The 14,821-nt window shown below is 35.8% G+C and overlaps 1 protein-coding gene across 2 annotated transcripts in view; it reads right to left on the bottom strand.

Moving 5' to 3' along the window:
• UNC13C (unc-13 homolog C) overlaps positions 1–14,821 on the bottom strand; it is a 663,640-nt gene that overhangs the window by 382,372 nt on the left and 266,447 nt on the right. For both annotated transcript variants that reach the window (XM_077127956.1, XM_077127957.1), the window contains exons 8-9: positions 6,647–6,874; positions 5,237–5,378 (exon numbers count right to left, since the gene is read on the bottom strand). In XM_077127956.1, the coding sequence (XP_076984071.1) occupies positions 5,237–5,378; positions 6,647–6,874 (370 nt within the window). The remainder of the gene's footprint in view (positions 1–5,236; positions 5,379–6,646; positions 6,875–14,821) is intronic.

Raw genomic sequence — 14,821 nt, 5'->3', positions numbered from 1 at the left:
TGTTTCTTTACTGATCCTCTGGCTAGATGTTCTGTCCATTGATGAGAGTGGGGAATTGAAGTCTCCAACTATTATGGTAGATGTGTCTCTTTCTCTTTTCTATGTTTACCTCTGTATTTTGGAGCACTCTGCCTCAGTGCATAAATATTTATGATTGTTACATCTTCTGGCTGAATTGTTCCTTTTATTAATACATAGTGTCCTTCTTTGTCTCTTTTTATTGTTTTACATTTAAAGTCTAATTTGTTGGATAATAGTATAGCTACTCCTGCTCTTTTCTGATGGTTGTTTGCATGAAATATCTTTTCCCAACCTTTCACTTTCAATCTTTTCTTATCGTTGGGTCTAAAATGTGTCTCCTATAGACAGCATTATGGATGGGTTTTTATTGGGGAGTTTAATCCATTAACATTTAGTGTTATTACTGTAAGGGCAGTACTTTCTTCTACCATTTTGCCTTTTGGATTTTATATGTCATAGCTAATTTTTTTTCTTTTTACCTTTACTGATAGTCTTAATTTCTACACTCTTCTCCACACCTCTCTCTCCTATCTTTTCCTATCTGTCTCTAGTGCTCCCTTTAGTATTTCTTGAAGAGCTGGTCTCTTGGTCACAAATTCTTGCAGTGATTTTTTTTGTTTGAAAATGTTTTAATTTCCCCCTCATTTGTGAAGGACAATTCTGATGGCTATAGAATATTTGGTTGGCAGTTTTTCTCTTTTAGTATCTTAAATATATCATACCACTGTCTTCTCACCTCCATGGTTTCTGCTGAGAAATCTACACATAGTCTTATTGGGCTTCCCTTGTATGTGATGGATTGCTTTTCTCTCATTGCCTTCAAAATTCTCTCTTTCTCATTGACATCTGACATTCTAATTAGTAAGTGTCTTGGAGTATGTCTTTTAGGATCTATTCTGTTTGGGGTATGCTATACTTCTTAGATCTGTAATTTTAAGTCTTTCATAAGAGTTGTGAAATTTTCAGTGATACTTTCCTCTATTAATTTTTCCCCTTCCTTTTCCTTTCTCTTCTCCTTCTGGGACACATACAACACATATATTTGCATGCTTCATGTTGTCATTTAATTCCATTAGTCACTGCTCATATGTTTCCATTCTTTTCCCTATATTTTCTTTTGCTTGTCAGATTTCAGATGTCCCATCCTGAAGTTCACTAATCTTATCTTCTGCCTCTTGAATCTAACATTGTAGGTTTCCATTGTTTTTTTCATCTCTTCTACTTTCATTCCCATATGTTCTGTGATTTATTTTTTCAGACTCAATTTCTTTATGTTTGTCCCTTGCCTTCTTTATATTCTCCCTCAATTCATTGATTTGATTTTTGATGAGGTTTTCCATGTCTGTTTAAACATTCTATATTAATGGTTTCAACTCCTGTATCTCATTTGAATTGTTGAATTGTTGGTTTGTTCCTTTCACTGAGCCATATCTTTAATTTTCCTAGTATGGTTCATTATTTTTTGCTGGCATCTAGGCATTTAATTTCCTTAATTAATTTATTCTGGAAATTGTTTTCACTTTTTTTAATCTAGAATTTTCTTGCTGGATGACTTTATCTATCTATTCTTTGACATTCAGTTCAGTTTATTCTAGACCTCTAGTTTAGCTTTTGTTTAACAGATCAGAATTTTTCAGTTCTTGTTTTCTTGTTTCTTGCTGTGCCTGTATGGTGCCTTTTTTTTTTTTTTTCTTAGAAGGGTCTTCTTAGGTATTATAAACCCCAGTCAGATTTTTCCAGACCAAACTGGCCTCCTTTTAGGAAATAATCACCTGTATCAGTTTTCCCTGAGGGTGAAACCCAGAAGGTTGGAAGGAATTTCCTATGAAACCTCTAGACTCTGTGTTTTTCCTATCCTGCCAGTTATGTGTGCTTGTCTGCCTGTGGGTCCCACCAGTATAAGATGATGTGGTACCTTTAACTTCAGCAGATTCTCTCTACTGGGGGTATGGTTGAGACAGAAGAGAGGTTGTAGGCTGGCTTTAATTGCTTCAGTTTTCCAGACCCTAGGGTCTGATTCCTTGAGAGGGGGATTCCACCTGACCTGGGCCTCACCCCTCTCCTGGGGAAGGCACAACCTCCAGACAAGCTCTCAGACAAGCTTAATTTCACACTTGCCTGGGGCAGTTGGGGCCTGAAAAGCCTTGCAGATGTATCCAAAGAGCAGTCAGGCCATAGAAACATGCCACAAAAAAGAAAAGAAAAGAAAAAAATCCTTTTCAGAGCACGACCCCCATTCCTCAGGTTTGCCAATCAAGAGCTTAAGTTGGTATGTTGCTCTGTGTATCTACAAGCCCTAGGTGTCCCCTCCTTTTGTTCAGGCCCCAGACCCTTTCAAGTATTTTGTGCTATCTGAGCCAAAAAAAAAAAAAACTCTGTTATTTTTTTCTGTCACACCTGCCCCTCTGTGCTGGGGCAAATACCAGCAACCTCAGCTTTTACTCAAGGTTAAGCTGAGCTGGGGGCCTATTTTTAGAATTTGTTCATTAATTTCACAAATTGGAGCTTAGTTGTGCTCAGCCCCTGCTGCTGGTAAAGCCCCTTTCCTTTCCCCTCTGGAAAGCAGCCTGTGAGGGAAGGGCACCAGCCACTGTGCTTGGGGGACTCACATTTCTGGGTGAGATCGCAGCTGGTCCAGCTTGTCCAGCTGTGTGTCTGGTCACTGATGTGGCCCCAGCAGTTGTTCTGTACTGTTCCTGGCTATGTACTAGCTGCTCTGGAGGACGAACTAAATCCCACACCTCACTAAGCTGCCATCTTGGCTCCTAGGAATCCCTTTAACTGTTTTGAGGAAGATACGTTGGGTTTGTGGCTAGGCTCTAGTCTCTACCTTTGTCATGTATTGGGGCAGCAGCCAAACTCTCCACAAATCCCCAGGCATCTGAGAACACTGGGGTGGTAGCACTCTTCCTGAACAATGAGGAGGAAGGCCTGACCTCTCCTTTTTACACACACAGATGGGTCTGATCTCTTGGCCTGAGAAGATACCTTTAGTCCAAAACTCAGCTTCCTTGATCCACCCCATGAAGTGATTTTTCCTTCAATCTGTCCCTTTTCTCTTCCTTTTAGTCCAGGCTGGCTGTAGTTCCATTCATAAAGATTTTGCAAAAAAAAAAAAAAAAACCTTGTTAATTTTGCTTGCAGTACACAGGGGTCCAAACCATCAGACAAAAGAGCTTTCCTCAGATCCTTCCCCGAAACTGCATTTCCCATCTGGACTTGCACTCAAATGGCTGACTGGATCCATGTTCAGTGCTGTTTTCTGGAAACTCACTTTCCAGAAGCTTAGAATTTTCCAAACCATCAATTTCTGATTTCTTTGTGCCCAAGAGTTCAGCTCTCAGCATATCCTTTTCCTCTCATGTTTTACTATAAGCTGTAAGGAGAAACCAGGCAGCATTTTCCACATCTAGCTTGGAAATCTCCTCAGCTAAATATATACAAGCTCACCAATTTCAAAATCTGTTCTTCCATCCAGTATCAGAAATCAGTTTTGCCAAGTTCTTTGCCACCTTAAAACAAGAATTACATTTCTTCCAGTTTTGAATAACACATTCATCATTTCTGTTTAAGGCACATCAGAAGTACCTTCAACATCCATATTTCTACAAGTGTCTCTTCAAAGCAATCTAGGACTTTTCTATCAAATGCCTCTAAATTCTTCCAGCTTCTACCCATTATCCAGTTCTAAAGGTGTTTCCACATTTTTGGTATTTGCAATAGCAGCACTCCACTCTCCTGGTACCACAATCTGTTTTAATTTCCTAGTTTGCTTAAAGCAAATGCCATGAAATGGTGTGGCTTAAACAGTGGGAATGTAAATCAGCCTATGGTTTTGAGGGCAAGAAAATGTTCAAATCAAGGTATCATCAAGGCGATGTTTTCTTTCCAAAAACCAACTGCTAGCAAACCTTGGCTCCTCTGCCACATGGCAGAACATGGTAGCATCTCTTCATCTCTCCCTTCTCTTTTGGGTGTTGTCACTTTCAGCTTCTTGCTTCCATGACTTTCTTTTATATCTTTCTGTATTCACTCTATTTATAAATGATTCTAGTAATAGGATTAAGACCCATCCTGAATAAGGTGGGTCACATCTTAACTGAAATAGCCTCATCAAAATGTTCCCCCTATAATAAGTCCACATCCACAGAAATTGATTAAATCCAAGAGCATGTTTTGCTCTGGGATGCACACAACTTCAAACCAATACACCATCCCTCCCCTTTTGTTGCCCTTTACTCATTAACTTGATCCCACTAGGAATCTCAATTTGTGATTCATTTCTTGTCTTCAGTACCAAACATCCATTCTGAAGGGAAAAACCATCTTTAGATGGTATTTAATCCTTAATTCACCATGCTGTACCCTTTGCTATTTGGTCAAGACTTATTTTCCAAATCTATCCCTTAACATTCCTTTCATCAGCCCATATAGACAAGAGACTCAACATTTCTTACACCCTGTTGTTCACATTCCCAGATAAACTATTTGTGCTGGGTTTGCTTACATAGCATGTAAAATAAGAACCATGTTTAAGCCATTAGCAAAGTAAGAAGGAGAGAAAAAGACAGTCTTTAAACCCACAATAGGGCTTTTCATTCTGCCAAATGGTAACTGGAAGTCATTATATGTCTCTCCAAGAAGAAAGGGTGAAGGGAAAAAAAGAACCTTTGCAGGGGGAAAGATTTCTTGATATTAAGTGCTATATATGGGGTATAGAAAGGAAACTGACAGAAAATGAGAGATCACAAAGATTATCCTCTACCATTTCATCAGTATGGATGGTGTAGATGTGGTCCTTCCCCTGGGGTCTGGGGATTACCAAGATCTATCATCTTTAGCCACAAAACCTCTGATGTCAAGCTATTGCTGAATCAAATCTGTGAATTCCTAATTGTGTTGGGTTATCCGAATTTTAGGTCATGTTCTGAATCTTATTTTTCCTCCGGTAAAGTTCCACCAATCATCTTCATGCCTTTATTAAAAAAATATCATTTTTATTCCCTTGCTCTAAAGAGGAAGAATAAATAATATATAAGTAAATATTAATGTTTTAAGTGGGTTTGTAACATTAGTTTCATTCTTTTTTTCAATTTTGATATGAGATTATTAAAATGTGGTATGCGAGCATTATTGCTTGTATACTTTGTAAATTTGACATTAATTTATCCTCAAATATATTAATATTTGCAGGACCTCCATATCATATACTCACAAATAAAACTTCTCATCCCAAACTGGATTCAAGTTTCCAAAGATTGTTTTAGTTCTTCTTTTGTTCTTTCCAACCTGAACCGTAACATATGGGTCACTGGACCCTGTTTTGTCTTTTGCCTGCAAGCCTTGTGCTGAAACCACTGAAATAAACGAAAAAAGCTTTAGTATGAAGTTGTCCTCAGAAACAAAAAAATGATGATAGAATAAATACTATTTAAGATCTCATTATTTCAAGAATATGGAATTATGAAGAAAAACATTTCTTTTACTTTGTCTCCTGGGTTTGCAGATGCATCCCATTGTTCTCCTATTCACAATCAACAGGGCATTTAAAAATGTTTGCTTAATAAAAGAATGAATACACTGAACATTAAAATGTTCCTTTGACTAATATTTGCTTTTAGCTCTAATTAACATTTGCTATATATGTACATATTTTATGTACCGGTTATTTATATTCTCAAATACATATTAATGTATACACATGTAAGGAAATGAGAATGCACATATCTTATGCAAAAAATACTCAACATAATTTGATCTGTGATTTTTTTCTATCTTTTAATTTTTTTCTAGTAACATATATACGCTCTAAAATTTCCACTTTTAATCACCTTCACATATATAATTCAGGGCTGTTAATTACACTCACAATGTTGTACTATAATCACCACCATCGATTTCTAAAACTTTATAATCAACCCCAGTGGAAATGCTGTACAATTTAAGCTTTAATTCCCCATTCCCTACCCCCAACCCAGTGAATGGCTGTGAATGCAAATGCCTTTGTTTCTTTATGCGTTTGCTGTCATTATTGATCAACTCAACCCAGTAAAAACAAACAAACGAACCAACTTTATGTTCCTTGTATATACAATGTGAGCAATTCAAGATGTTTGGTAAATGTTAACATGATTTGTAGGCACTTGCTATTAACTTTATAAGCAATTTCAGAAGTTCAAATCACTAGACATCACTAAGTTCAAATTGTCTTGACTCTAGGATCAAATGGATGAAGAATATTGAACCAGGAGTAAATAAAGTAATATTTGTTTTCTTATTAAAAATACTGACTCAAGAGATAATTGGCTACTCATCTAATTTACAAGTGGCAGACTGCAAGAAAGCCAATATCTTGTAAACTTCAGGGTACTGATGAGCATGTTGAGAAACCCACACCTTTCGCCTCTGGAAGAGCTTGATTTGAACAAGACCCAGATGGAAATTATTTCCACTATCTAGCATAAATCTTAGAATTTTGAAGTATCAACAAGACTTCTGGCAATATGACAAGATTGAAAACAGTTCTATTTATTTTACCTATGATTATTATTATCAGTGATTTCCAAGACACATAAAAATCTTCATGTGTAATTAAAATTTTAGAGAAGAACTTTTTTCTTTTTACCTGTTATGGTTATTTTAGCTGACCACTTAGATGTCCCATCCAGTACACTCTGTTTGGCCGCCTTTGTGTATTGTACAAAATCTTCTTTAGAAATCTGAAACATTTCCTGAATTACTTCAAATACCTCGGGTCTGTTTCTCTCCCTGATCTTCATCCTTTCTTTCATGGCTGTAATAATGGTCTGAGTCTTGTCTTCTGCACCGTGCTTAGAACTCTTTTCAGCTGCTCCTATAATAGAAAAATCAGTGCTGATGTGAACATACATACAATTACTTTTTGATGGTGCAAGTAAGGGAGAAAAAAAGAAAGAGGAATATGCGAATGGATGAATCACTTCATTTTGAGGAGTCAGGGTAGCTTTTTTGGAAAAAATCAGGAGAATATGACACTAGACTGAAATTGAGAATAAAATCAGGTTATTAGATGAATAAATTGACCTCCATGATTTCCAGTTTTTTTCATCTATATTATTGTATTACATTAGCGGTTGTGCAAATATTTGGGTTGAATTTTCAAAATGAAATTTCAAAAGAATGAAAAGATTTGGCACAATTAAATGTATTATAAACCACATGTATTTACTCAGTGGATAACCACCAAAACAAAGTTCAGAAATAGATAGGGTATAAATGGCAAATGTCACTCCATAACCAATATTTCATACATTTCTGTTCATCTAAAGTGCCTAGTTATTTTTGCTGATAGACTTCATAATAGTTAAATGTTTTAAAATTTTTCTTATAAAATAAATACTGCCATTAACTTGTTATATATTGAATACTGGTACGATAGTACTTTGAACAAAAGTGATTCTGTTAAAAAAAAACTGGAAGTCATTGGGCTGCATGATCTCTAACGTATCTGATAGTCTATAGACTTGAATTCTCATTCTGTGACATATCAATAGTTTTAAACAAGCTGTACTCTCAATTTCCATTCAAAACCATCTTCTATTTCTAGAACATTGTTTCTTATGATTAGTTTCAACCTTCTGGGCATTTTTATATGTAACAAAAGTTCTGTGAGCAGTGAAGGATTTCCAACATTGAATTCTTGGGTCCTACGCCTTGCCTCGCTACCAGGGAAATATTCTTACTGCTCTGCTGCTCTGGGTTACCCAGGATTTTACAACGAGAAGATATGATTCCAGCCCTCACAGTTCTTTAATAAGTTTGAAGTCAGAGAGCAAAAGACCATGTAGCAGTGTCTTCAAGAGCTGCTACCATTGGTAGCTGAGGTCAAGTAAAAAGAATTAAAAGACTTGAGTTCCTAGTTCCCTAACTGTTCCAGTTTTATCTATATGACTGTAAGCATAGCCCAAGTTCTCTTACAAGTTTTTCAGCAATATTGTACTTGTGAAACAGACATTCTAGCAGCTCATAAAACATTGTGGATGTTAAATGGGATAATTTATCTGCATAATTCCTACCACAAATAGGAATTAGATGCAAAGATGTTCTTTGCATCTAATTCTGTGAATATTAAACCCAATTAAGCAAAGAAGCTAAGATAAAGAGGAAAGGTCAACCTTTAACTTTATTTTATGATAAATTCATAAAATTTGACAACAGCAATTTAGTGAAAATCTTAATTTATTTGGAAGTATAATACTAGTTTCCTAAGGGACAAGGAAAAAAGTTCATAATAATCAGGGTATAACTTGAGGAAGCTAAAATATATGCATATTCTAATGATAAAAAGAGCAGATTACTTGTTTGTATATATATTTTTTAACTTTGAGAACTTAAACTACATTTTAAAAAAAAGAATATTAAAAGTGAATCAGTTCCATTTAAGGTAATTTGAAAAGATATTCTAGACACCCTAGCTATCTGTTAAAACATTCCCTAGAATAGCCATCCATTTGTAAATTGTGCACCCTAAAGCATTTAAGCATGTTTATAATTTATGAAAAATGGCTTAATTATCCAGTGCATTCTTCTTCTTCTTTTTTTTTTTATATGCTGTATGATGGGGTCACATTTCATTATTTTTCCATGAGTGTATCCTATTATTGAAGCACCAGTTGTTGAATTTTTGTTTGTTTGTTTTTTGGGATGTGCATGGACAGGGAATTGAACCCAAGTCTCCTGCATGGCAGGCAAGAATTCTACCACTGAACTACCCTTGCACCCCACAGTGCATTATTCTTACACAGTAAAATTAGCTTAGGCTAAACTAAATAGTTAGAACTACCCAAGAGGCATACTTCATTTCAAGCATTGGAATATTCATTAACTGGAAGAATAGTGATGGCTTGAAGAATTTACATGCTTTACTCAAAGTGGCCTGGAAGGTCAGTTGGTGACAATCATCCTAAGAATATTCATAAGGTTCAAAATGTCTTAAAAATGTTGGCCACGCACTCCAAATTTCTAAATGAGTGTTGCTGTGGCTATTAGTGCCCACCAGAGATTCTAAAAGTATTAATGGTGCCTAGAGTCAAACATATTTTAGACTATTTTTCTAAATTTAGGAAGAACGAGCTAACCACCACCCACACAGTAAATGCTCATTCAATCAGCAGCGTCCAGATTAAAAGCTCGAATGTTAGGAGATTACTCATCCAAAGGAATCAGAGCTTTGTCCTTAAAGACTACTCCTGAATCCTTTTTTAAAAATAATTAGGGAATTTGGGGTGGGCAACGGTGGCTCAGCAGCCTGCCATGCCAGAGGACCTGGGTTCAATTCCCGGTGCCTGCCCATGTAAAAAATTAAGAAACAAAAAAATAATAATTAGGGAATTTGGACAATTAACTTTGAAATCCTTCACATAGGATTTTGATGTTGGAGTCAAGAATCTACCTTAGTTTGTATAGAAAACAAACAGACCCATAAACTGCGAAATTGCCAACCTGGGCAGAACAGGTTATGAAGAAATTGTATTTAAGCCTTTCATCTGTTTTTTTTTTTTCTAGAAATGATCTGTAGCTTTTATTATTTTTGCTTTGATATTTTTGAAACTGAAGGAAAGAAGATGATTCAACTTAGGTTTATTTTGCTCAGAGATACAGAGGCAAATTCATAATTACATTTTTGTCACTGATCTACAGTATTCTCCATTGCTATATTCTTTATCAAACCCAAATCTCTCATCTTATTTTTCTAACAAAACTATTTCTTAAAGAGTTGCAATTTGTCATGAATTTCTAGTCCTTTGGGTTTATTATTTTCCTTCAGCCTTGTTGTGCTTATCTCAAAGTCATCAGAGATAACTTTAAATTTGCATTTATATGAGTCTTCCTTTAAAATGTTTGCTAGAAATTCTAGTAATCTCATTGAAATACAGTAACATGCCAACCAGGGATCATCAATAAATGAGATCAAGAGAAATAATATATAGTGAAAGGTATAATACATTATTGAAATGCAATACTTTTTTATTATTTTAAGAAACACTTAATTGATAGATCAGAGAATATGATTATACATAAAAAGCTACAAGAGAATTAAGCCCTGGACAGAGGCAATTTATTCCACCTGTTTCCCTTATACATCATTTAAAGATATAGTAAATTAACCATAATCCTAATTTTCTTTAATTTTTATTACTATCCAAAACATCTGAATTTCAAGTAAAAAGTTTATTCACAATTACACTACCTTTATACTTTCACTATTTATAATTTTAGTGTTTCTTGCAAATAATTATCTCTATACACGTAACACCTACAATACTTTCCCTTGTTCTCAATCCCTTTTCTTTGCTATTTTTCTCAACAGGTATTCCAAGTAGTTCTATTCTTTTCCAATTACATACCTCTTCTTTCTCATCACATGATTTTGTTGCCTACTTAATTGAAAATAGAGGCCATCTAACCTCACTGGCTACATTGTCTCCTCTGCCCTCCCTGGGAAATTAAAAAGACTGGATCTACAATTCTAGCAGATTTTTGTGATGCAAACCCTTCTATCAAGATTGACTTCAAGCAACTCCTCTGCAAAGTTATTAAATATTTAACAATTACCACTAATGACACCGCTACCTGCATATGTGTCTGTCTGTCTTTCATGCTACCTTGTAAGGCCAACCTATATTACATGAGCATTCCAACTGTTCCAACTCAGAAATAGCATACACTCAATAAATAGACAAGATGTTCCTTGGAGAACCCTAAAATAAAATTATTACTACAACTGAGTATTGCATTTTGCTCTGGAGTTAATTTATCTCTGACCATAAGGCTACGATCCTTGAATAAACAAGAATAAATTCCATGCAAAATGATAAAAATGCTGCAAAGCAAATGGTGAAGAGATGAATATACCTGGCCATAACTTCAGAATTGGGATTCTCAGAGAACAATTGTGTGCCCATCACTAGAAAGCTGAATTTGGTTGGTCTAGGTACCATATACATTTAGCAGTTAGCATAAAATGGAAAAAAAGTCAAAATATAAAATGGAAGGGATACATAAAAATAACTTCTAAACAAGGCAAAAAAGCATAGTGATTTATGATGTTTTGGGTTTAGGAGACTGCCTTGGGAATGAATTCTGAAGTTCTACCCACTATGTGAACTTAGCTACTTTATAAGCTTTTATCTCTCTAAGTTCCTTAATCTCTTACTTATGTCTCATCTAAAAAAAAAAAGATTGTCAGGGAATGGATAATAGTACTTGTGAAGATTAAATGAGCTATTTCATATAGCTTTAATAATAATTGAATGAGTGTAAGGGTTTAGGAATATCAAAAAAATGAAGATATAAGCATTTATTAAAGATTTCAACATTAACAAGAAACTTCAGGACTTTGAATTCTGTAATTACTTGGCTTATAAAGCATCTCCCTGAAAACTTTCCTGTGGACAGCATGATGCTCAGTGCTTGCCACATGCTACATGCTCTATAAGTATTTGATGGATGGGGACCAATGAAGTACTTTAGGATAAAAGAAAACAAAATTTCTAGAAACTGGAGGAAATTATGCATTTTTTGGACATCCATACACCCTTCAGTTGCCCCTGAGTCTGGTGGCCTGAGAGGAGGTAGGTCATTTAACATCCTTGAAGAGCATGCCAAGAGGGAGGGTCTGAGGCTTAAATATTCCTTTCTCTCTCTAGGAGCTTTTAGCAGTAGAAACATGTCTTTACGGTTTTTCTTTTTTTTTCTAAGTAAAATCCTGTAGGTGGGTCTGCTTTTGGTGCCTTTCTGTTTTTCTTTACCACAAATCATGTAGGTGGGCATATAGTTGGCGTTTTCTACCCCTTAGTTGCTTTACATCCAACATAATATCAACCCTTTCCTTTGAACATGCTTTCAGTCTTTTCAAGGAGCAGACCCACAACTCCCCCAGACCTCAAGTCAGCCGCCTCCTCCGACTTGCAAAATCAAAGCCACACACCCCACATGGTTTTTGGAAAATAACAAATGATTGACGTTTAAAAGAAGGGTAACTGGAGGAGCACAGATTTAACCTAACATCATCTCCCACTCCCGTAGGTGGCTCCATCACTGGCAGTGGGAAAATGTGGGCAAGTAGCCACCTTTCAAGGAACTGCTGCATCCTATTAAGTGACTTCACTGTCAAGGAGCTTGGCACCAAAAACAGTCAAGGAGAATTCAGCCTTTTCTTCTCCTCTATCAATACCATTTCTGCCATATTAATTTGTCCCATTATTGGTGAATGCAAACATTAAGAAAAAAATTGAAATCATTTACACAGGAAAAAAAATCAGGAATGCAGGCTCATTATTATATGTCAAAGCCAATATGTCTCATGAACATACTGATTTTCTAGAGATTCCCCAATCACTGTAGAGAAAAAAATTATCTATATGGATTAGGGTAACAAATACATTGTGATCAATAAAGTACTAAGTGTTCAAAATATTTTAACTATTCAAGAAGGAAAAGAAGAACAAAGTGAGAAAAAGATGAAAGATGTCGTTCTTATCACATTCAGTTATAATGTTGGATTTTTTTCATATTCTTTTCAAAAAACAAAATTAAACCAAACCAAACAAAAAGTATTGACCTGTAGACACAAGGAAGTAAGACAGCCTCTGACACCTGGGAACTTGACTGACACAGTATGTTTCCAGTATTAGGACTGATCTGGTGCTCATGGTTAAGCTATGCCATTTTCTTATTGGAATAAGCAACCTTACAGAACACCGACCTCAGATAAGTTCACTCTGGGACCAAGTCAGAATGAGACAAAGGAAGACCAAATCATAATTTTGTCTCTAAGCACAGACAGAAACAAGGTCACTAGCAAATCACAAAATGTCAAACATCCCCTTCTCCTGACTATACAAGTGACTGCTGTTTCTTTACCAGTTACATCTGTAAACCTCATTCCAGTCTGTCCTCCTGCTGGATAAGATTTATCAAGATACTCAATCATAAAATTTCCCTCACTTCCAGACAACACCTGAACCAGAGCAAACCTCTGCTTTCTAATATCCTCTAACTGATATGCCCTATGGTTCACTCTGGTGTACATACTTCCTCACAGCAATGAGTAAAGACCCAGCTTTTAAAACCAAAGGTATGATCTTGGTGATCTCTGGCTAGAAAACATTGGCAATTTCTGCATGTGAGGAAAATGATGCCCAGAGAGATTTTAGAAAATTCCCATAGGAGCAGGATTGGAAACTAGATTTTTCTCAAGTAGTTCAGGACTATGAAAAAAAATGATATTCATTATTTATGTTATGTAAAATTATTAATTGCCCCATGACATTATTTAAGGCATAACCACCTTCTTTATCCCCCTTTAGCAACCTACCACAACATCTGAAAATCTTCCATTATTATTTCATTCCTTCAGGTTAAAGAACTGACAACTGGCTTAAGATAATTTATTAACTGTTGATTTCACTTTTGCCAAAATTAACTTAGTAGCTAATTTCTCTCTTAGAGAAAACTCAATGAAGTGAGTTTGCAGTGGTGGCATTGAGGGTTTGCTGCAGGCGTGGTGGGTTGGCCATGGGGAGCCTTGAGGAGTTGTGATGGGGAGCTCTGCACAGCCAAGGTGTGAGCTCAGCAGGATGTCTAAAAGACAGGAGCACCACATGGGAGAGTGGGAAAGCACTGAAAATAAAATCAACTTCCTACTTTTTTTCCCTCTAGAATCGATTTTGCACATTTTTTAGTAAATTAGGAAAGAACACCAGGCTGCAAGTCAGAGACCTGAGTTCTGGCCCTGTCTATGCTAACTATTTTGATTATTTTTGAGAAGATACTAAACCTCCCAAACTCAATAAAATCAATGGATTAGATTCTCAAAGACTCCCCTAACAGTCTATGCTTCTATGGAAAGACAATCTTCAAATGATTGCAGGCTATTTCTAATTGTAGCTCTGTTCTCATTAATGGCTTAATAAACACTTATTTAATAGCTTTTCTGGTTAAATGTGTGCTAAATTATGGGAAAATAAAGAATATTATCTCCAAACTACAGCAGTGGATCTGCAGATTCCTATATCTAAGCTTCCCAAGTATTCATTACATAAATATATTTATATAATTGCTGATGAAAAAGTAGACTGTCAAAAGTTTCCATGATGTATTTTCACATCTGTTCATCTGAGTTAGTTTTAGAAAATAAGGTTGAGTCCAGGGACAACATTGATTACTTTCTTTCTAGCTCTGAAAGCTCAAAATAAAGCTCCCACCCACTGCTCAATAATAACAACTAGCAAACTGTCTTAAAATATCACGGTTGAAAATGTGGTAACAGAAATGCAAGGAACAGGGAATCAATAACTAATTTAGAGATAGGAGTCCATTAGCCAGGTTTTATTAATGTTATGAATTTGCAGAGGCTCATATTAGGACACATAAGCTAACCAGAATGCCAGGTACTAAATGCCATGGTACTGAAGAACACATCTAACAAGAGGTTGCTTCCCTGAACTTTTGGTGAAATATTTTCTAAACTTATGTAGGTACTTGAGTTTAGAAAAATATACAAATAGTCTTGGTACCTAACCTAGCAAGCCTTTACTTCCTTATGCATCTCCAAAAATTAAATCCCAACACATCACTGAATAAGCATTCTGCCTAATTTCCATTCCCAACTGGAAATTTCAATATAGTTGTATTGTTTTTACTTTGAAAGGAAAATATATCCACACATATGTCTCACTTTGCATACAACCCTCATGCACGCTAACAATATGTTTCTTTTGCTTTTTCCTGATTGAACATTGTCATTGTAGCTACTATG

This window comes from Tamandua tetradactyla, chromosome 14 (assembly GCF_023851605.1).
Source record: "Tamandua tetradactyla isolate mTamTet1 chromosome 14, mTamTet1.pri, whole genome shotgun sequence".
Classification (NCBI taxonomy): Eukaryota; Metazoa; Chordata; class Mammalia; order Pilosa; family Myrmecophagidae; genus Tamandua; species Tamandua tetradactyla.
Note: the sequence above shows the minus strand (reverse complement) of the source record. Positions and strands in the feature narration are given on the sequence as shown.